The 22327-nt window shown below is 40.6% G+C and overlaps 1 protein-coding gene across 12 annotated transcripts in view; it reads left to right on the plus strand.

The window, feature by feature from the left end:
• Positions 1-7012: 7012 nt before the first annotated feature.
• The window catches only part of ADAM22 (ADAM metallopeptidase domain 22), a 143476-nt gene continuing 128161 nt past the window's right edge, over positions 7013-22327 (plus strand). For 7 of the 12 annotated variants that reach the window (XM_064506021.1, XM_064506022.1, XM_064506018.1 and 4 more), the window contains exons 1-2: positions 7014-7210; positions 7316-7464. In XM_064506021.1, the coding sequence (XP_064362091.1) occupies positions 7132-7210; positions 7316-7464 (228 nt within the window). In that variant the 5' untranslated portion in view covers positions 7014-7131. Of the gene's footprint in view, positions 7211-7315; positions 7465-22327 lie in introns of all 12 variants that reach the window. The other 5 variants (XM_064506024.1, XM_064506025.1, XM_064506027.1 and 2 more) reach the window with 2 other exon arrangements.

The following is a 22327-nucleotide window of genomic DNA, read 5'->3' on the forward strand; positions in this document are numbered from 1 at the left end:
TTCTCACTAGCATTTTCTTGTGTTGCCTCCTGGCCTGTGTGACTTCAAGGCATGTGACTCCTTAGATACATCTGGGGATGAAGGGGGTCCCTTCATTCCTTAATCTGAAGAGCCTCTGTTCTGAAGGACTCAGCTAATGTAACTAGTGTTGGTATTCCCAAATCTCCTGTGGTGGTCTACGAGGGCAAGAATGATGAAAAAATAGTAGCTCTTCTAACTGATGTAGTCATAGTAAGGTATGTGGGCACTGAATGAAAATAAGACCCCCCTTCCCCCTTTATGCTCCCAAGTTGGAGAATCGCCATGAGCTGTGGTCCATGTGTCCTTTGGGCTGTTGCTGATATGCACCAAAGGTTGATAAAGGTGTCCCGTGATGGGCTTTTTGATCATGTTGCCAGGTGATATCAGCACAGTGGCATCATGGTCATAGTCTATCTTGGCCTTAAATGGGGTTCTATCTGAGGCTGAAAATAACTTTCTTAAAGTAATCTTACTCTATAGATGCTTCGTATCTGAGATTTTTAAGACATACAGTTGGATCACATTAAGAAATATGTGAAATTAGTGCAATCATAAAATGTAAAATAAAACTAGAAACAAATGTTAGTAAGCTTTTATGTGATTCTTGGGTATTTACTTGCAACTAGAGTCCCCTTTAAATAGAATAGAAAAACAGGAGAGGGATAATCTCATGCAAATCTGACAAACCAGTTGTTTTCTTTCGAATACTTACTATCACTAAATTTAGCTCTAACTTGTATATGCCTTTAATCCCAACCCTTGAAGACAAGTGAGAAGAAATTCTAGCAGCCAATTTATCCAGAGCAATTGTACACTTTGTGTATATAGAATCTATATTTAGGCAGACTACAAATTGAATGGCAAAATGTATTTCTTTACATAACTAGTTCCCTAGACCATATAAGGAGATTGTTTTGTTATCAAACATAAGTATATGTTAAGGGTAAATACCACAGGTAATACCAATCAGTGGTAATATCACCACTGATACCTGTAACAGAGTGAAGGCAAGTGTGAACTGATTTTACTAACCAGATTAACATCTTCAAGGTGACATGAGATAGGTATTTTTACCGTGCATTCCATAAATGTTATGGTTGGGCTTCTGATATTCAACAGTGTATTGACATTAGAGACTATAGTTATCCAAAATGAGCTTTCCAGATGTAGTACCCTAAAAAGATGTGGGAAGCAAAGCGGTGGGTGAGTGGATTCTAATGTCACTTGAGATAAAGCAGCCTTAGATTCACATGGCTATCAAATCTGTGCCAATTTTTTTATTTTGGAATTGAGGGAATCTCACTTCAAGATTCAGTGTCTCTAGTGTTCTTTGAGTATGTAGGCAGTTAGGCTATAAAAAACAGTCTTTCTCTGGCCCTCTGAACAGTTTTTTCAACATGGAACTCCAGCAGTAAAAGACTGAAAGTTACTCCAGGGAAGTCAGTTGCCAAACGATGGTAATCACTTTGGAGGTTCAAGCCACCAGGCAGAGCAGGACTTTGAACAAGGGTCTGCCCTATCTTGGGTCCAGGCACTGCACCAGCAGATGCCATGGGGATTCCACCTTGCAGGTACAACATCTGCAGGCAGGAAAATCGGGTCTCAGCAGGTGCATGGCTCTTGGGAATGGAAGGAGTCTGCCACTCAGAGAAAGACTTCTGAACCTTAACCTGCATTCCAGTTTGTTTAGCTGAAGAGCTATTTAGCTGGTCTCTGAGGATAACTTTCACTATTAACGTTCCTGACATAACTCTAGGGGGTACCTCAGAAGACCTAAGCAGGAAAATTCCTAAGCGAATGTATGTTTTGTGTGTTGTAAAACATGCATGAGATTTTTGAACAATTTTTACTTGCAGCCTGCCTGTCAGCCACTTGAATAAATGCTCTTTTGGGAAAAATACATAAATTGAGACCTTTTTTTATGTGATAAAGAAAAAACTTGGCTTGCTTTATGCCACTAGAATTTTAGAGAAATTACTAATGCTAAATCATACTTGTAGTTCACCCAGGCCAATCTCCTACTGCCAGCAGTGGCCAGCAGCAGTTCTGTACTAATCACATCACCAAAAGTGCAAAAAGAATCCTTTGCAAATAACTAGATGTGGGATAATTCCCCTTCCCCTACAAAAGTCAGGTTTGTAACCTTAGAATGAAAAACTGGGTAAAGCTTAAAGCATAACATTTTTCTCTAAAACTGGATGTTCTTTTAGTCCATAAGAATATCTTATCCTTCTTGAAATCTTCCAAAATTCTTGGCATCATCAACAGTCTGAGTAAAGACTTCAGTGGTCTAATTACTTGTATGAAAGCATATTTCTTATCAGCTTTGATTTTCCTGCTTTTTAATTTAATTGACTATCATCTGACTCATGCACTGTTCTACAAGGAGAATAGAAAACACCAGCTTACTTTCTCTGTACCATCTATATATACTTTCATTGTATTCCAAATCAGGCTGTACCATCAAGTTAACTTCAAAACGGAATCTTTTTGAGATTTGTTCTATACTTGTGTGTAGAACAAACTGCATATGCTTCCTCTTTTGAGGTAATATCCATGTCCTGAACAAATAACCACCAAAGTCAAATGTTCTAATGTGTTAGCTCAAAAAAAAGAACTGTTGCACTTCCCTCTTGTAGATGTCCAATTACAAGCATTAATGCATCTGAGTGTATAGTTGTACATGTGACTGGTAATGACATAATAGCACTGAAAATTTAAATATCACATATTCAGAATGTGAATGTTTGTTTCACATAAAAACATGCAGAGCAGTATCCTTATAATCACAGCTATCCAGAGGAATAGAGACAATTACAAAATAGTCATACAGCTGGCTTTTATGAGGAAACAGCCGCAGTATGTTTTTATAACTTAAAAAATAAATGCCTGATTGAATATTGACCACTTAGAATGTATTTATTAAAATGTGTCCTAGATTTCAATCACAATCTGTAATTCAGGAAGAAAAAAAAGTTGTGTGGGGTGAGGAGTGATATACTTCTCATAGTATTAATTGGCTATAATGTTCTGCAATTGGATTCAGTGTTATTCCATCCTGTCTGCACATATACAATGCTCCGTAATATCCTAGAAGCAGAAAATTTAGATTCTTGTATCAAGATTCTAAAAATACGAAGCAATTTCTGCAGGTATTTTAGTATTTACAAATACGTTAGTCTATCAGCAGTTTAAAGTAGGCTAATATCTTAAGGATTTAAGACAACTTAGAACTGTTATGATTGCAAAATTGCCATTTCTTATCATTACTTACTCATACAACTGTGATGAAATTTTCAAGAACACCCAAGTAACTTAGAAGCACAATGTTCCTTTGAAAATCCTCTTGAAAATACTGCCTTGGTTATTTGTTGCATGTCCAGTTACTTGGTGTCATATTTCATGACTGACTGACTTTAAAAACCATCTGTAGTTTACTTTAGTAGCCAAAGATAATCAATCTTTTTTTTACTTGCTGTTTTTCAGAATTTTGCCAGCAACTTCACTGGGAGTAGCTGTGCATATTCGAGTTTCTTGAATGCAAACATTTATTGCTCCCAGAGACATCACTACATTAATATTGCATCAATTGGTTCCTGATTTTGTTTGAATTTTAGAGCTGACGCTTGATGTTCAGTGCCACACCATTAAACTGAATGCCACAACATTACCTGTAGGTAATTAGGTTATCTCTATTAGAACCTATTAGAGAATATATTAGATTGTTGGGCCTGGGGGAGAGGAGATGTTAGATTTTCCTTCTCCTGCTGTTTAGTCAATGTAGCTTTCTTATTTTCTGTTTGGAAAAAGAGGAGGTAAAGCTTAGATGTTAAATTTAACAAGTGCTAAATACAACTTGTAATGAATTACGGTTCAAAAATAATTTTGGGGATTCTACAGAAAATCAAAAGCTGAATATCTGCTTATATATCACTTTTACTTTCTATCTCTTGATCTTTTTCAATATTGGCACATGTTTTTAAGGCTAAATTCTTATGCAACTGTGATTTAAATACTCATATAGAATAGGTTCATTAAGTTTGGCGAATTGTGAAGACATTCCACACAGGGTAAGTTGTAAAGTTGTTATTGCTCATTAAAAAAAAAAAAAAAAAAAAAAAAAGGCATGAATATCCAGTGTAATAAAATTTGATAGAATGTTAAATAGCAAGAGAGTGAAACTCGAAAAATTGGCCTTTGTGTGAAAGTAACTCCCCCCACTCCCAAATAAAAGACTACGTACATCTAGATGTGAGTTCAAAGCTCAGAGGCTGACTGCCTCCAACATCTTTCTGAAAAATTTTAAGCAGCTTCCAGTGAAGTAAGAAAGGGAAGTGAATATGAAAGTTTTCTGGCTGATTTCCCAAATGAACCTGGAACTAAACTTTCTTTAAAAAAAAAAAAAAGTCACTCATAAATGAAATATTATTGCTCCGAAGGATTAAGCCTGTCAAATCATCTACTTGCATACAGAAAAATGAGGACTTGCATATCAGCCTTCCCTCAAAAGAATGTGATTTAGAAAATTTCTGCAATTTACTTAAACATACACTTTTGAATTAATCTTCAGTATTTTTCATAGAAGTGTTTTCCTGGCCAAAATGGTATACGGATGTACATGAGAGAGGTTTGCAAGAGGAGGGGCATAAAACTCCTTTTTCAAATCTGCTTTGGCTAACTATAGACACTTCTAGCATACATACTCTTAAATGCATTTATCGATATAATCGATACAATCAAATTGATTGATATGAATATCAATTGGTTGTATTTCTAAAAACAGTTCTAAGAATTATTCTTAAAATTGGTTAAGGGTTTGACCAAAATAGAGTTGCCCTGCTAAAAAAAAAGTGTTGTATTTATGAAGCTGCAGTCATTATATATCACCATATCCTCTTAGCCCACAGACTGGCTAGAACTCTGCATTTATAGTAATTAGTTTAAAACAACCACGCCTTGGCTGGTAAAGGGAAGTGAAAAATGAAAACTATAACGTACTAGTCCAGGAAACTATCTAGTGTATAACTATACTGTATATTTTACTGCATATCTATATCTGTATGTCTGCTGCCTAGCTGGTGTAATGTACACCCCATACCATATTCTCACAGAACTATGACACAAAAAGCTGTGAAATAGCGTGTTCACAGGGACAATTTTTGTCTAATAAATTTATTTTTTGTGCAATAAATTTAGAGGCTGGCTACAGCCACAAATAGAAATATTTATGACCTTTGAAAAAACATTGAAACATGACTTTACAGCAACGAAATTTCTCTCTGTAAATAGTACTTCTCCGTTTTCTTTACCCACCCCACCAAGGGACCCCACCAGGTCCTTTTGGTACCTTGCTGCAGAGTTTTGTAACCTAACTGTGTGCTGCGTGAGCAACTACTCAAGTACTTCATGGCTACTTTCAGGTAATATTCAATCTTGCCTGTAGTGTATGACTAGAGCTGTGTAAGCAGGACAGGGCAAAACTTGTTAGCTGCTTTCTCCTCAGAGTTGATATATCATGTCCAGGTGCGCTGTGCCTTCAAAATGCCTGTCTTACTGGACAGTCATCATGATGGGAATTTTCAGCTTGTCATACCATGATTTTGTCTGCTGCCTCCCAGATGTGTTATTTATACTGTGGAAATAAACTGTGGGAAACTGCATTTCCTTCATCTACCCTCTAATTGCTTCCCTTAAGAAGATTATCCAGTGAGATAAGACCTAAAAAAATTCAGGTCAGCAGCCTCGACCTTGTCTGAGGGGTGATTCCCTGGACAGGAGGCAGCAAGCGGCTCTTCAGGCTCTCGGTTGTGTCCCTTGTGCGCTCTGCAGGAGGAGACCCAAGGAAGGAAGCCTGGCAGGCTGAAATGCTTATAGGAGCAGAAATGGAGGTGTCAGATGTCTTAAACATTGCCAGATTGCATTTAATATTGATCTGCGTAATGGCTTTAGTCATAAAGATGAAGATAACATTTTTTTGTTCTTTTTGTGTTTTCTAGACTACAATGAGCAGCAGTTCTCGCTGTACTGTGTGTGTGATGCCACCTCTTCCTTTTTTAAGTGCTTGCAGCTCATGTTAAAACCTTCCAGTGTATAGTTTGATGACATATTATCTTGCTCTGGTCAGCAATGAGCTGCATCTGTGCTGCTCTGACCTTCCTCCTCCTCCCTTGGCACACCTCAGTAACTGTGTCACTTGAACCGTTCCCTGTAGCTAGCCCTCCGTCACGTTGGAAAACATGATGGAAGAGCAACCTTAGACAATTTCTCATCTCGTTCCTTTTCCAAAAGGCACCCAGCTAGGTGACTAGTGCTCACATGCGGCACCGCTGCCCTCCGCTCCCCGGCAGGGGGGAGTGCGGAGTGCGAGCTGCAACCGCAGCGCTGCTGCTGCTGCTGCTGGGGAAACCGGAGCCCGGAGTTTCGGAGGGAGGGCACGGGGACTCCTCCACGGCGCTGTCTCTTGTCCTGTGCTGTAGGGCAGGAGGGTGTGTTGGTGTATTGTAACGTGAAAGACGTGGTTCTGTGCTGTAGACCTTTACTTCTCTTTCAGTGCTAGCTTGGGGGAGAAAGCGGGGAAGAAGTGAGAACTCAGGAAGGGAGGAAAAAGGATCATAGGGAAGGAAAGGGGGGTGGGTTACTCTGAAGAGGCACCATCCCGGGCAGAGTCACGACCTGGAGGCAGAGGCTGATCGGAGGTGGGGGGGCGCTTGTGCTCCCTGCAGCAGGGGCCACCAGCTCCGCCCGACAGGACTGACTGGACGGGGCGCCGTGGCGGGCCGCAGCTCGGGGGTGCAGCGGGGCAGCCCCCCGCCCCGCCGCGCTCCGCGGGCTTCCCCCGGCTGCGGCGCGGGTCCTCCGCCACCGGCACTACATTTCCCAGCACGTCCCTCCGCACGGCCGCGCGCTGCGGGGGGCCTGGCCGCCCCTCCGGGCGCGGGGCGGAGCCTGCCCGCCCGCCCCCGCCCGAGCCGCGCCGCGCCGCGGCAGCCCACCCCGCGCAGCCCCGGCGCCGGCGGCGGCGGAAGCCGGGGCGGCACCGAGGCGGCGGGAGGCAGCGGGGCCGCTGCCGGCGTGCAGCGCTGCCCCGGCTCGGCCGCGGGGGGCAGCGCCATGCGGGCTGCCGCCTGCCTGCTCTGCCTGGCGCTCTGCGCCCTGGCCGCCGCCCCGGCGGCGCCCGCCCGGCCCCCAGGTGAGGAGGCGGCGGGCGGCGGCGCGGCCGGGGCGAGGGGCGGCGGGGCCGCCTCGCAGCGGCGCCGCGGGGCGCAGCCGGGTGACGGTGCCTCTCCCCGCGCAGGGCCGGCGGCGGCGGGGCGGCGGGGCGAGAGCCGCTTCGCGCAGCGAGAGAGCATCAGGCCCCTGCGGCTGGTCTCCGGCGAGGGCGGCGGCGGGGCGCGGCGCCCGGCGCTGAGCACGCGGGTGCGGAGCGGCGCGGCGCGGAGCCAGGTAGGCGCGGGGCGCGGCGGCGGCGGCGGCGGCGGCGGCGGGGCCCGGGCGCGGCTTCCTCGGCATCGGCGGCGCCGCGGGCACCTGCCGCCGCGGCCTGCTCCCCCCGGTTTGCCCCCTCCCGAAACGCAGCAGCGGCCGTCGCGCATCGCTCCGCAGGGCTCTCCTCCCTGCCTGCCCCCCGCGGCGTGCCCATATCCGCGGAGAGCAGCATTTCCATGAAAACGTTGCGCGGTGAAACGCGCGGCGCGTGCTCCTGGCGGTGCTCCGCGAGCGCTGACCTTGCTGCCGCAGCTGCCCGGTCACTTAAAATGGTCCCCGGGGCCTTTCACCCCCCGCACGCCGCTGCCCGGGTGCCCTGGGGGAGCCGAGTCCCACTGTCGGGGGGGTCTTAAAGCCACAAAATGAAAGCTGTAATACCTCTGCGACAGCTGGAGACGAAATATTGCAGCTTAATTCCAGTTTCTGGCCGGCCTCAGTGCGGTTTGATTTTGTATTCTGGGGACTCGAACACGCTTTTAAAAATGGAAATTAGAAGGGAGGTGTTTGAAATATAAAGTGTGAACTTCAATGCTGCAGTTTGATTTAGATGTTAGTACCCAAACTAGGGTATGTTTTCAGGTTTCTGTCATGTGAAGACCAATCTCTATAGTTTTAAACAACTAACTAGCTTAATTTATGTTAAGACACAGTAATTTTAGTCCTGGTCACTAATCATCATATTTGAGATGGTGTGCAAAATGACAGCAAATGTTATATCTAAAGGGAAAAAAATGTTGAGCGTACACGGTTATAAACATAGAGCCAGAAAAATTATGCACTTGAGGTAACTGCTGAAATCCCAGATGAGTTGCAGGCCTCCTTTTCCAAAAAAATTGGCTTCTGTCAATTTAAGAAACAAAATAAATGAAAAATTGTCTTCGACTTCTTTTATGTAATCCTTAAAATATAAGCACTGACAGTTTGTATTCTTCTTGTATGGTTAAATAATACAGATTCTCTTCATAGCATATTAATTACTTATAGACAGAACTTATTCTTCTCCTGCGTTTAAAAAAAAAAAAGTATGTGAAGGCTATATTTATGGTAAAATAAAATAGAGTGTGGTTTTTTTTTAAGTTCGAAAATGTCTGCTGTGTTTAAAAAGCAAACAACCCAACAAACCTCTCCGCATTCCAGGAACATCTGAAGAGCCGGAGAGATTGACAAATTCACACGTTACATTGCATGTCTGCTGCAAAGTAGCTATGGTTGCTTTTGGATCTAGCATCAAGATTCAGATACTGGCCTTACAGAATAAACCGTTAATTAATGAGTTTTGTTTTTCTGAATGTCTCAAACTTTTTGTTCACCAAATCTGATGCTCTTAACTTCTCAATTCATCCATGTTTAGTTAAGTCATTATTCAGTATTAACATTACCCCAACTAGACAAAAAGTAGCACTAGTGGATTAACAGGCATTAAGTGCATTTACTTCACAATAGCTTCCACACTAAACTGAACTAAAATACCTAAAGCTCTGCATGCAACTACAACTTTTCTTCTTGATCAAGAAGTTTCCCTCTGCTACTTAAAATATTCACAGCCTCTCCTGTGGCGTGTGATGGTTATTACCCCACTGAAGGATGCAATAATTGGCAGTGATTCGAAGGAAGAAAATTACTGAGTGAAAGCAGGCCAGAATGAGTGGAGCAGTACCAATTTTCTGTGTTCCTCGCAGAGGGCATGGTTACATCGTAATTGCAGGATACTGCATTTCTCACCCAGAGATCTGAGTTGGCTTGCCAGTGATGGACAGCAGCATGGCTGTGCTTGCTTCAACAAGGCTTTGGAGAAGCTGTGTTTAGGAAGGTATTTTTGCTGTAATAGTGTTAATTGCTGCAGTTGAGTAATTTCATACCCTGATTGTTGATGTCTAGCATTCCATTCAAAAACACTTATCTGTGCCCAAATACCTGTCAAGGCTATGGACTATAAGAACTAAGTTTTATGGTAGCTTTTGGATGGTTGGTAAAAGTTAGATAAGGGTATAGTGTGTTGGATGCTGTTCACACATGAAGAGACAACCATTTCTGCCCTGAAGAGTTAACTGCCAAACTTCAGTGATGTATGAAGGGTAGGGGAACAAAAGCACACTTGCGATCCATTTATGATTAAATATACATTGACTGCCTCTATGCCTTCTTCCATCCATTGCTAGTAGTCTTTGGACAGCTGTGTGTCAGAGTTAGAAAAAACATTCTTAAACAGAGATTTAAAGCAGAAGGTATTGACCTCGTGCATTAGTTTAGGAAGGATGCTTTTTGGAGGAGGTTAAAACGTTTGAGAATGATGACTGAAGGACAAGCAGCCCCATGTAGAAAAGAAAAGATACGTGAATGGGATAATACAGTCAGAGGACTTCACACTGAGGATGTAGCTATTGAATTAATGCAAAACAATAACTGTGTTTTGAACCGCATAAAAATAAAAAGGAGAGAGAGGGAGATAAGCTAAACTGGAGAGAAGGAAGTTGCATTATATTAGATCAGTTCTCTTAAATTCCTGGATGAAAGCTTTAGATTCAGAAAGCACAGAAGTTGTACAAGAGGGGATACAGACCAGAGTCTGGAATTGTACAAGAGGAAATTAGATGGTAGTTCAGAGGAAGGTTCAAGCAAAGTGTGGCTTTTGCAGATCAGGATTTTCAGAACAGGCTTATGATAGAACTGAGCCAAAGAAATGTAACAAGAGAAAAGAGGGTGAAAGAAGGGAAATGAAGGCAAAAGTGGCTGGGAAGTGATGGTTGACAGATTTCTAAAAATTTGGTTTTTTTCCCCAGCATTTGTTGAGCTTTTTTCTGCAGCAGCCTCCTTTGTTTTTTTGGTTTTGTTTTTTGTTTTTTTGTCCTTTGGCCTCCTTGTAACTAGTGAATGACTTCTAAATGTGCATGCTTTACTGCTAAATAGTCTTATGTACTCATCCTAGAAACCTGGAATGCAATTGCTTAAGTAACAAAATCGACGTGGTCACAGTCACAGCTGGACTTCAAAGCGCAGCACAAGACAAATGTTGTAGGCTGTCATATGGTTGTGTCATTAATGTTGTAATACACAATGGACTTCAAAACCTTCACGTCACTTTGGGATTCTGCTCTTAATTCTGCCAAGCAGCAGAATCGCCACCAGGATCCACGACATTCCCGTATTTCAAATTCTTAGTTCCTCAAAGGGGGTCTATTAGCAGTCGCACGGCATTTAATCAAAGGAGTAATCAAGATAAGATATATCTGAGGATGCTAATATTAATATTACCATTAATGTATCCCAGGATCATAGTAATGAACACTTGATTTGTTGTTGCATAAATAAGCCTATTAAAGATGAATGCCCCCTCTAACAGGGATGTTCAGTGAAGGCAGCCCTGAGATTTTTTGTGTTTAAAACACAGTTCCTTCTGTAGATAGTACAAGGAACCTCTTAACTCCGTGCCTTGAGCTTTGATATTATAAGAATCTCAAGGGAAATCACAATACTTTCCTTAGGTCAATACTATGCAGGCACACATTAAAAAGTATGAGTAAATAAGAAGTAACATTCCTCCCCAGTGCTTGTATTTGTTCTCCTACCTGTAAAAGAGAGCAAAATATAGCACTAAGTTGGCCTGTACAATCAACAGTTTGACTGTATATCAGCGTCTGATTTAGAGGACCCTTTTCTTAATAATCTTCTGTGGATCAGGTGTTCTGGTTGCAAAGATGAGATTCATTTTCCAGCTGGAGATTAGAGTGCCAGGCCTCTACATGCTTTCCCCCAACCCCAACACTGACAATAGCAATCTGGCTCTTGGCTAGAGACTGCAGCTGCAGTGTTTCGACAGTGCCAAAACACTGGGTCCTGGAAGGTCTCTGAAAGTGCCGTGCAACTTACACTACACGGGTAAACTCTTCTTGTGTTTGACTGGGTTACTATATGTGTGGCTGATCTTCGTCTCTCCCACTGCGTTCCTTGCCTGGGCTTTCTGTCACAGGTGGGACGTAATACTGGCCCTTGGCTGAGGGAGAAGTTTATTTCCACGTTCAGAGCTAGGTGAGAGATGAGCCGAAGGAGAACGTGTCCGCTCCGTGCCGGCTGTGAAAGGTTCCAGTTAGTTCTGTATGTGGCCAACACTCGGTGGTTATAATAACGGATCTGCATGTAAAATCTGAGTAAAATTGTTCCGAATCTTGTGTTTTTCATCGCAGTTGTGTTTTTCATGAACTTGGGTCTTGATAAGGAAATTTGAGTGATTTGCCTTTATTTTCAGTGGGAACAGAGTCCTGATGTAATGATGTGCTGTAGACATAGATTAACTGATCTCTGCTAGCTATGTAAAGCATTCCTAATGTACTTTCTTCTCTTTCTCAATCTGTTTTTCTCTTGCTTGTTGCCCGCTGTCCTAAAGGTGCACCAGGATCCTTTGGAGTGAGTTAAAAGGGCAGAGAGCAGGCTCTACATGGCATGAAGGGGCTCCAGCACTCGGTTGCATCTTGAGATAGAGTTGCATGTTGTCTGTAGTCCGGAGCGACTGAATACGTTGCAGCATAGTATTTGTCTCTCCAGTCTGCATTTCTGAATTGTTTGTGAGTAAATTATATAATTCCATAAAACGATTTGCAAGCATGATTTCGAACTTCTTAAATCTCTTCTTATTGCTAATCAATTGAAGAAAAGCTCTGCTGTGTCACACTGAGCTCCCATAGTTTTGTCTTCAGTTGGAGTTGAAATCTTCATCAGTTATTCAGCTACTGCTTGGTCTTTGCTATTGGATTCTCCAACTTCTTGGCCTCATACTCTAGTCTTTGAACACGATATCCCTGTTCTTTGCTGGTGCTTCTCAACCTGCTAACTTCGTATAAAACACTCTGCTTTTTGGTGCTGTCAACTTCTGTTGGTATTATAATTTCCTGTGTTAGCTCAACAGCTAGTAAGCTGTGGTTAAAAATTGTGTTCTGACTGTTGAACGGACACACAAAACAATTCTAGATTTTGGGACTGATGGATGATGACCTTTTGAAGAAGTGTCATGAAAAATTGTCCAGTTTTTAAAACCTTTTCCCACCCACTGCAGCATATTAATTAAATAACTGCTGGCTCTTGCAGAAACTTAGGCACAGTTTTCCATCAACCCATTGTGAAACCAAAGGGGAAGGAGGCTAAACTGGGACTGAGGCTGGAATGACCAAAAGACCATGCCTTTGGTTCACTGCTGGGTTGGGCTTTCTTCCTGCCTCTTTCCCCTCTTTGCCCTCTTTCCTTAAGGTTTATAAGGTGTTCGGCAAAATGTGTGTAGTACTTTACTGTTTGCTCAATATATGGAGTTCTTTAATATTAATATAAGGACTGCATGCTTCACTGATCAATCAATATTCTGTTTTCATGAATATGCGAATGGCATTCAGTTAAAATATCAATACTCTTGGTGCAGATCCTGTCTTTATGAAGAGGAAAAATACGCTGACAGCTAAACTTTGCTATAGATTGCAGCATGCTGCAAGGGCATTGAGATTGCCCTTTGGTTTCTGATGTAGGAGGGACTTTCAGATCTGCCTCTTTATAAAATATATATATTCATAGAGTGTGTTTGGTATTTTATAGGCTGAGAATATTTAAAATTTCTAATTTATCCTTCTATGCAAACTCACTTTAGGAAAAGTTTTTTCCTACTTGATAATGAGATTTACTATGATAATAAATGAACGTGCCAAGAAACTTTCTGGTAACTTATTCCAGAACTCATGTTGTAGAAATTAGCATATTAGGATTCAGGTTTTGAAAGGTGATTAGAAGACTTGGGTATCTTTGAAAATTCTAGTTTGTGTAAAAAGGCTGCATGAGAAATCTTGTTTTGTGATATTTTCTTGAATTTGTGCCATAGCAGAGCCAAAAAAGGTAGATTTCAGAAGCTCTTGCTTAATCTCATAAAACAGGCTTATATATAGTCATGAAGAATTTTAAAGGCTTGGTCATAACAATCCTTATAGAAAGCACTTTTTCAAACACTTGATTGTTGCCATAAACAATATAATAACTGCCTGGTTTAGATCTGGGTCTGATAGATGAGTCCTTTCCAACTCTGATGATCAATGCCTGTATTTACTCCTGATGTAATTTGGCATCCCTGTGTTCAGAATGAGGCTGTATGTTCTTTCTTTCTCCCCTGTTTCACTGAACATACCTATTTTGGGGCCATTGTTGTGGCTAATGATCTGCTGTAACACATTCATGCTGCAGAACTGTGTTACATGGCAAATGGTGCCTTGATAAATATTGTTGAGATATACCCAAATTACGGAGGAACTACATACAGAATTATTCAGTTAAATTGTCCACCACAAAACCATTGAAGGTGTGCATGTAACACTGGTAGATATGATATTATACTTTTCTGCTGCTTCAGGTTCCCTTTGTAGTCCTCGCTATAATTCTACCAGCCTTTAAGTGACTCAAGACTAATTTTTCTTGGGGCTTTGCTTATTAAAACATTATTGCAATTATCCTGTCAAACCCTGCTTAAAGTGAAATCAAACTCCATAAAGTCTTCAAAAGCCTGATAAAGTTCAGCTTTCCAAAATCTGAATCCTTCTGGCTAGTGTTGTCTCGGTGGTGTGTGTTCCCTCTCGAATCGGTTCTGTTAAGGTTTGTGTTCCTTCCACTTACTGCAGCTGGCTCCCGCCATGCCTTTCTCTCTGTAGAGTATGAGGATCCTCATCTTGGGTGCCCATGGATTTGAGCCAAAGCTGCTTCTCCTTCCTGGTAGACTGGCCTCCTTTTTTGGAGAAAGTAGCTCACAGGGCTGTTGTCAGATGATCTGACTGCCAGCCCAGGCCCATGTTCCTTCCCTGAGACTGGATAGCTAAAGATGTGGAGGGTGAAGTCCAGTGCTGTAAGAGGGCCAAGACCGCCCCGCTTGGACACAGGACTGTGGGATTTCCTGTTCACGTATGCCTCTCATTTTTCTAGTGGTATGGTTCAGTTTTTGGTCCCTAAATAGCCTTTTTCAGTACTGTATTTCCTAGAAACAGTGCAGTTATTGGCTTGTTGTGTGTTTACTAAAACAGCTACATTTTACATCTCCAGAAATCAATGAACTGCATCCTGAGTCTCTTTTCCCTAGGTTTGACTTAACCTTTAATTAATTTTAAACTGCTTTAAATTTGCTGTGGTTGTCTGAGATTTCTGTAGAAAGTTCCAGACAAGAAAGTTTTCTCAGCTCTTCTGTTCTTCTTTTTTCCTTTGGTTTGCCAGTGTCTTCTGGGACAGTGTCTGGATACGCTGCTATTCAGAGGAGCTGTTTTCTGGATTGTGTAAAGGATCACAGAGGCCTGTGGGATGAAGTTTTGCTTTTTATAGCCACAGATGCTCCCTGACAGTACTCAAGCTCTTGCAGTATTTGCATTTGTTCTGAGGAGGAGATACCATGACTGCAGGGATGAACCAAGCAGTGGCAGCTGTGCGAAGCCACTGTCGAGTGACAGCAGTGGGGTGGCTGGAATCAGCGCCATTTCCTCAGATTGAGGCATATTCAATGAGGAGGAGAGCTTCATGCATTGAAGATTACATCTTTACTAGCTCTTTTTATACTATAGTGGGATGACTGTGTGAGGGAAAGTTGATGTTTTTTTTTCCCCCAGAAACTATTGTGCGACAGTTGAGCAGAAAAGATTGCTGAATAGCTTTATGGGATTACTAAGCACATGGAGCAGGACTCTTCCAATCCATCATGTGCATGAAATGGGTTTGCTGGTTTGGGTAAGTTGAAATGGAAAGTTAAAATCACCTGAAGTTAGAGTATGCAGAAATCAAAGAAAATGGCAAATGATACAGAGCCATTTTAACTGTCGAGTCAGTAACAGTCCGACTTGAAAATTGGATTCAGTCAAAGCAAGTTAAGAAGCTGGGCGTTGCTGCTGGGCAGTTGTCAGCAGACAGGGAAATTTGGCGATTTCTACAATAATTTGACTAGCTCTGATTTGGCTTCCTGCCTGTGTATGTGGGTGAGACTTTTCATCATGAAAAGACAGTGAAGTCCATAAAGCTGACCTGTAGGCTGGTCTCATCTTTATGAAACTGGGGCAATAAATTCACTGTATAAGCTCTCTCTCTCTCTCTCTCACTCTTTTTCTTTTTAGTTGAAATGAATTTGTACAGACTGGAGAACTGTAGCAAGTAACCAAGGTTTATAAAAAGCATGTACAGTATTACTGTAAAGTTTAGAAAAAGTTATGTGGGTAAAAGCCTTTTGATGGTTCCTTGATGTTGAAAGAGTCTGTATGTGAGTGTGGAGGCTACAGCCCTGACTTATAACTCAGAAACTGCCTCAAAAAATAGCAATATATAGGAACATACTCTGTTTCCTAAATGTTTCCTTAGAGTGTTTCAGACCTGAAATTCTTTGGGAATGAAAAATTCCATCAGCTGTTTCAGAAAATATATACAGTGAAAATGTTTTTTGTCTTGATATACTAGGCTGTATCAGGAGGAGAATGAGTGCTGAGTTGTGCTTTTTAGCACTTTTCAACTTTAAATAGGACTTTGGTACTTGTATGTAGAGGATGAGTCATATTTAAAAAGTATTATCTGTGGAGTTGATTGAGCAATATATTGGCATGACTAAGAGTTTGCAAGTTTAATAGGCTGTTCTTAGTCTGTAGTGCTGACAAAATGTTAGTAAACTTTTTGCTGTTGTCTGAGAACTAAGTACACTGCTTGTTAGCCGTGTTAGCAGGCACTTGAGTGTCAAACAGCGCTTGTTACTTTGGATGGGAAGAGCTAACCTTTTGATAGTCGTTTGGAGACTTTACAAACTGAATGCAAGAGCCATCAAAAATGTTCAGAATACATGACTATGGTGCTGAAAAAATGTTTTGGTAAGCAGTACTTATTGTATGAAGGAGCAAAATTAGTGTACACTCTTTTTATTGCTTTTGAATGCTTCATGTGTAATCTACAGGCAGCATTACGGGAGTATGTTTGCATTTTACTACCAGATTCCCAAACTGCAGACTTAGTTCCTTAATTTCTGAAGTGTACAGGAGCTGTTAAAAAACCCCGAATGTGCATTTTTTCTAAGTGTGATTGGGTCCTTTTAGAGTTTAGCAAACATGAAGCAAATATGACCTCAAAGTATTATCTGCTCCAGTGAGGAAAATGTCCAAATGCCTTAACTTCTCTTGACTGCTAGATTCACTGAAGTTTCTTTCTTGCCCTAAATGGTGTCCTTGAGACAATACCGTCCTTTCTGCAGCAGAATGACACAGGGATCCAGATGGGTTCACACTCAAGTAGTGCCTACAGCAAGTGCATTGCTTCCCTTGTTTTGTATTCTGTCCCTCTGCAGATTCATTGTAATTTATTTGTTTGTCTCATACTGTGCAGCTGTGCACTAGTAGCTGCTCGGTTGAGGTCTGTCAACTCAGCACTGCCAAATGTCCTCAGGAGAGGATTCTGTAGGAATATTTCATTTAAAAGATATTTTCCTTGTTTGAGCCCTTTCCCTCAGATCTCACGCTGCTTCGCAGTGCAATAGGTTCACCATGTGGTTATGCGATGAAATGCATTGTTCTTCATCTTATATCTGACCCCATGAAGCCAGTAGTCACTGGAGATCAGTGGGAACTGCAGTGTCAGTATGTCACAGGACCAGTCTCTGTTTGCTGTGCTTCCCGGTCTGCATTTTAGAAGCCTTATCTTCAACAGCCGTCAAAAGTTTGGTATTAGTTGCGACAGGAAAGCATTCTGAATTTAGAGTTTTCATTCATGACTTTCGTTTCCTACTTGTAATCCAGCACTTTATCAATTGCCCTTATAATAACCTGTTTTATTTTACTCTTCCTAGCCATTAATCTTTGATAGAGAACCTTGTCAAATGCATTTAAAAAGCCTGAGGTTGAGCAGTCACTGTTTTTCTATTTTTGTCCCAACATCGATGTAATGAGACCTCCTGCAGATTAATTAAACACAACCTTTTTATACATGACTCTTTGCTGCTTTCCTTTTAAGAGGAAAAAAGAAAGTATTGCTTCCCAAAAGTTCTCCTAATTCTTCCTTTTACAGGAATCAAGACTTTCACAACAACAAAAGTTACAGTAATTAGTGTCATAGGAAGTCAAAAGTTATAACTACAGTAGTGTAAAAAAAATTAAGTTAATTTAATTTTCTGGACATAAAAGCATAGTGAATAGAAGAACCAATCCCATGGGATTTTTCCAGGGCTAGAAACAAGTGTGGATTGCCTCTTGGGAAGCAGCATCTTGCCCATTCAGTTACTTAAATCTGTCCTTGTAGTTCTGTGAGATCAAATGATAGTTCATCCTGAATTGGCTAGCAATGACAGCCTGATAGTTTTCCTGTCTTCGTTGCTGCGGTATTTAACCTTGTGGGAATTTGTGAGAAATACGAAGTGGAGGAAAGGAGGGAGGGAGAAAAGAGAAGATTTAGAGGGGCAATAAGAATTTTTTTTTTAGTCAGTGTGTTTCAACAGTTCAGAGATGCCCAGAGTCTTGGAGTGTCAGGTGCCAGGACAAGATGCATGAGTAGATACAGCCCGGTCTGAAAGCGCTCTGCATCACACCTCCGCAGGATCTCCAAAGGATGCCCCCTGCTACATAGATACGGCATCTGCAGTAGGGATGTCTGTGCAATAAATTAGGCAGATGATGCATTCAGGCCTGCTTTTGTCTGCTGCTGCTCCCCTCATCCATCTTTCTGGGGAATCCTTTTACTTTACCTTACTGAGTATGTTCAAACAGCCTCTAATTTCAAAACCATAAATAAAAGAAATTTTTGTTTTACTGTTGAGAAGAGTAGTTACCGGCATTCCAGAGGTACAAATAGTCCTTGCTTCTAACTCTGATTTCACTGATACAATGATGTTTACGTGGAGACAGGCTATTCGAGGCCATGTTTATGGCTTCGTCAAGACCTTCAGCTCCTGTAAGCTGGCAAAACTCCACAGAAGTCAGTGGAGTGATGGCACCAAGATCTGTCTGACGACGTTTAACTGTTAACCCTTTGCCCCCCCCAGCATTTGGCACCAAGAACAAATATGTAATCCAGGATTCAAAAATGAACACAGACCTCTTAAAAATCTTTTCTTATTTCTAGCTTTTCCTTAGAATAAATGACTTACTAAATATACCCCAGAGAGGCAGCTATAAAAGCCTTTTCATCAAACCATGATGCTTTTCTGCATTTTTTTCGTGAAATAACTTTTTTTTTTTTTTTTTTTTTAAGGAAAGCCACATGGTTAGATTTAGTCTTATGTGATGGCTACGAGGAGAGAGCTTGCATAAAGAATGAGAACTAATGGTGATTAATATAGTAAATGAGTGCCTATAAATATTTTGAGAAAAGGAAGGTAAAATGGAGATTTTGGAATTCTATAATGTGCTATGATGTGTGAATCCAGTCCAGTCGCTCTGAACTTTTGATTAAAATTAGGTACTTACAGAGGGTTTGAGGAAGTGGTGTTCCATTTATATTTTTGTTGCGATATATATTTGTCTATCAGCAAAGTTTTTTTTCCTAGTGAAAGTAGAAGAGTAAGTTTTTGAACAAATTTCTTATTTTAGATACACTAACAATATACTGAATAACTTTAGATTTATTATGACACAACAGACTGGAAGTTGTCTATTTATAATATGTATATGTTCTAATTAGCATTGTATTACTCTGTACACTAGCATAAATTTAAGTTGGATGATTGTTTTCAAAACTACAGTTAAAATTTTTTGTTAGGGAAATCTACATACAAAAACTATTACTGCATTTTTTAATATATAATTTTGCTAATTTATTTATTTTGATTACCTATGGACTTATCTGTGTCCTTACTGAATTTAAGGGGTAGTCATTTCATACACATTTAAAAGATTATTAACAAGGTGAGGTTTTCTTCTCCTATTTTATTGGATGGAGGGGGACAAAAAGTGGTACTAAAAAATCTGCCAAAGTGACTGCAGTAAAACCTCATTGTTCATTAATATTTTGAAGCAGAGCTTTTAAGTTCTCCCTTGCTATAACATTCTATATTGTTTGCTCTTCTGGTTCTCTTGATGCTCTTCTTTTAAGTATACAAATTTGAAGAGAATCTTTTAATTACAAAGCACAATGCTATGAATAGTTGCAAAGCTAAAATTCCTTACATCAAAGGGCAAGCATATAAATGGGATTTTCTCATCAAAAGTGTTTTTTTAGTGTTTTTTTGTTATGATATGGTTTCAGAGAAATCGTTATCTGATCCAGCAGAACTTATAAGAAGTATCTGAGTGCTTTGTGCCAGATACTTCAGAAATAAAAAATTATTTTCAGGAATAGTTCATTATATCTCAGTATGTTTTTATTTCTCTTTTTCCTTATTCTAATAAGGAAAAATATTAGTCATCATTCTACTCTGCCACTTTCAACACCCAACTAGTTATAATTAATATCAGAAAATTTCTAAAATGCTTTCTTTCAAATTTTTCATTAATTTGACTGTTAAGAAAATGTATAGCTTGTAGGTGTTTCACGGTTAAATATTTGTCCTATTTGAAATGAAAACTTTGCAAACACTTTATATTTAAAGTTACTTACAGTACAGTGCAACAAGGCTTGCCACTGATCTTGAACACTGTACTTTGGTTGTAGTTTATGTACATGTTTCCCGGCTGGAGATGCTCATTCTTCAGAGGGCAGTGTCTGCAGAAAGATGATCCCCAGCAGGGGTACTGAAGAGACTGTGTCAGAAATCATTATTTTATTGTCTTTGTTCTTAATAATAAGTAGTCATACTTAACAGTGATTGCCTGTCTCCTCCTTTACTCCAGTGATCCTGAAGTGTAGACCGTGTAATTCAAAATAGTTGGAGTCACGTCCCTCTTGGTTTGACAGCACAGTTGTCCTGCCGTATTCATTTTTCTAGGAGTCAAGCTTCTAATATTTGTTTTAGATAAAATATATTTGTGCCTAGTGATTTGAAATAGGCTTTTCAACACTCCAGCTTCCTTCTGATTCAGGCTTTGACTGAGATGCTTGCATTTCACAACCTTTAACAAAGTTAGCTCTTATATAATCATACCGGAGGAATTTTCTGTAAAGGAGCTTGTGCTTGTGGGGTAGTACATTTTATATGCAGGCAGAAATTCCATCTGAAAGAACTGCAGCTAATTTCAGAATACTTTGTGATATTTTCTTCCTTTATTTTAGTTGCATGAAATTGAAATTTTAGGACTTTTCAATTGTTTCAGGGGCATGGATGTTGTGCTTTTATCGTTACATTACTTGATTCTTTTCTCCTAGCTCTCGTTCATATTGTGCATTGAGTGCACCTCTCTTGTTCTCCACCTGTATGATTTAGTTGTCAAATGCTAATGTGTCACATCTATGGTTTTAAAAAAGCCTTGAATTTTCTGAGGAAGTTCCTTGGTTTGAGAACTGAGTGACATAATTGATTGTCTTGCTTCAGTGGTTTAGAGGAGCCTTTGCAGGTGTCTGTCTTGTTACTTTTGCTTGAATTAGATGGCATAAAAGTACACTTATTTCCTTTCTTTGAGTTTTTTATTGACATATGTCTGTGACTCTAAGCTTTCCTTTCATCTGGCCATTTTTGCTATACCCTGAGCAGGTATGTGATAATGCAGAGGTACTTAAAAATAGTGTAGAGCCGAGACTTTTGAAAATCCATTTCTTTATTTTATGGTTCTTAACCAGATATGCAGAAGAACTATTATCCTAAAAATTGTACTGACTGACACTCTGAAGGTGAAGTTTTTTGTTATGTTAAATGGGATCTAACTGTTAGCTGTCATTGAAAGGGGAAATGTCTTCCTCCTCACTTTCTGGTCACGTGCTCCCTCTTGCTGCTTTCCATCTACCCAGGAATGGTTTGACTGTTCATTTTAGCTGGATCAACTGATTTGTCCAACATAAAATTGAGCCAGTCTGAGTAATTTTCTAACACTGACCTGACTTTATGGGCCGTCACATGAGCCAACAAACGAGAGTAGGTGGGATCGTATGGCCAGAGAGGTGGGAGGCAGGGGTGGAATGGAAAGGCCAATTTTTGGTAGTAGTCCACAGTTAGAATATGTACTCAAAAATAACGTGTATGCGGTATTGCAATGTATTATGACCTTATATCGAGATTCAAAGATTCTTTGAATCTGGAAGGACTGGATTTCCTGGAAGGAACTGGGCTTGTCTGGGTGCCCAAAATGTGTATCCTGTAGGTTTACATTGCACTGGAGTTTAAACTTAACTGGTGAGCTTTCTAGGTTTGTACCACCTGGCCCGGGGGTAGTTACAACACCTGTGTAATGTTTTTCATCCTAATTTATTAATAGGCATTTTTCCCCTTAAATCCACTTCAGCTGCTTTTGTCAGCAAATAACTGTTGTCTAGGGTGACCTCAGAAATACATCAGCTAGGGACATGCTCAGGGGAGGAAATTTCCTAGAGTGGATCAATGTGATGCAATATACCTAGCTGTTTAGAAAAATAACCTAAAACAAAAAAACTCTGTCCTTTTTCCGCTTCTAGTTATATTCTTACTACTGCAAAATTAGCTTAGGCTAGTATATATCTGTGACTAAAGCTACATTCACTAGTATGTACCTTTAGAAATTTAAGTTATATTTTTTTAATATTCTTCCTTACTGAGAAATTCTCTTTGGGTACTAACATACAGTTATACAGAAGACTTGGTTACACTGTGCACAGATCCAGATGATGGCATATATCACTATGTTGTTAATGAATATAAATAGTAAAGTTCTGTAGAACGTTCTTTGCATTAATAACGTCATGATGAAAAGGTAATAGCTGTGCTGGCATTACGCCTTTGATCAGACTGTCGTTGCTG

This window comes from Dromaius novaehollandiae, chromosome 2, assembly GCF_036370855.1.
Source record: "Dromaius novaehollandiae isolate bDroNov1 chromosome 2, bDroNov1.hap1, whole genome shotgun sequence".
NCBI classification, from domain to species: domain Eukaryota; kingdom Metazoa; phylum Chordata; class Aves; order Casuariiformes; family Dromaiidae; genus Dromaius; species Dromaius novaehollandiae.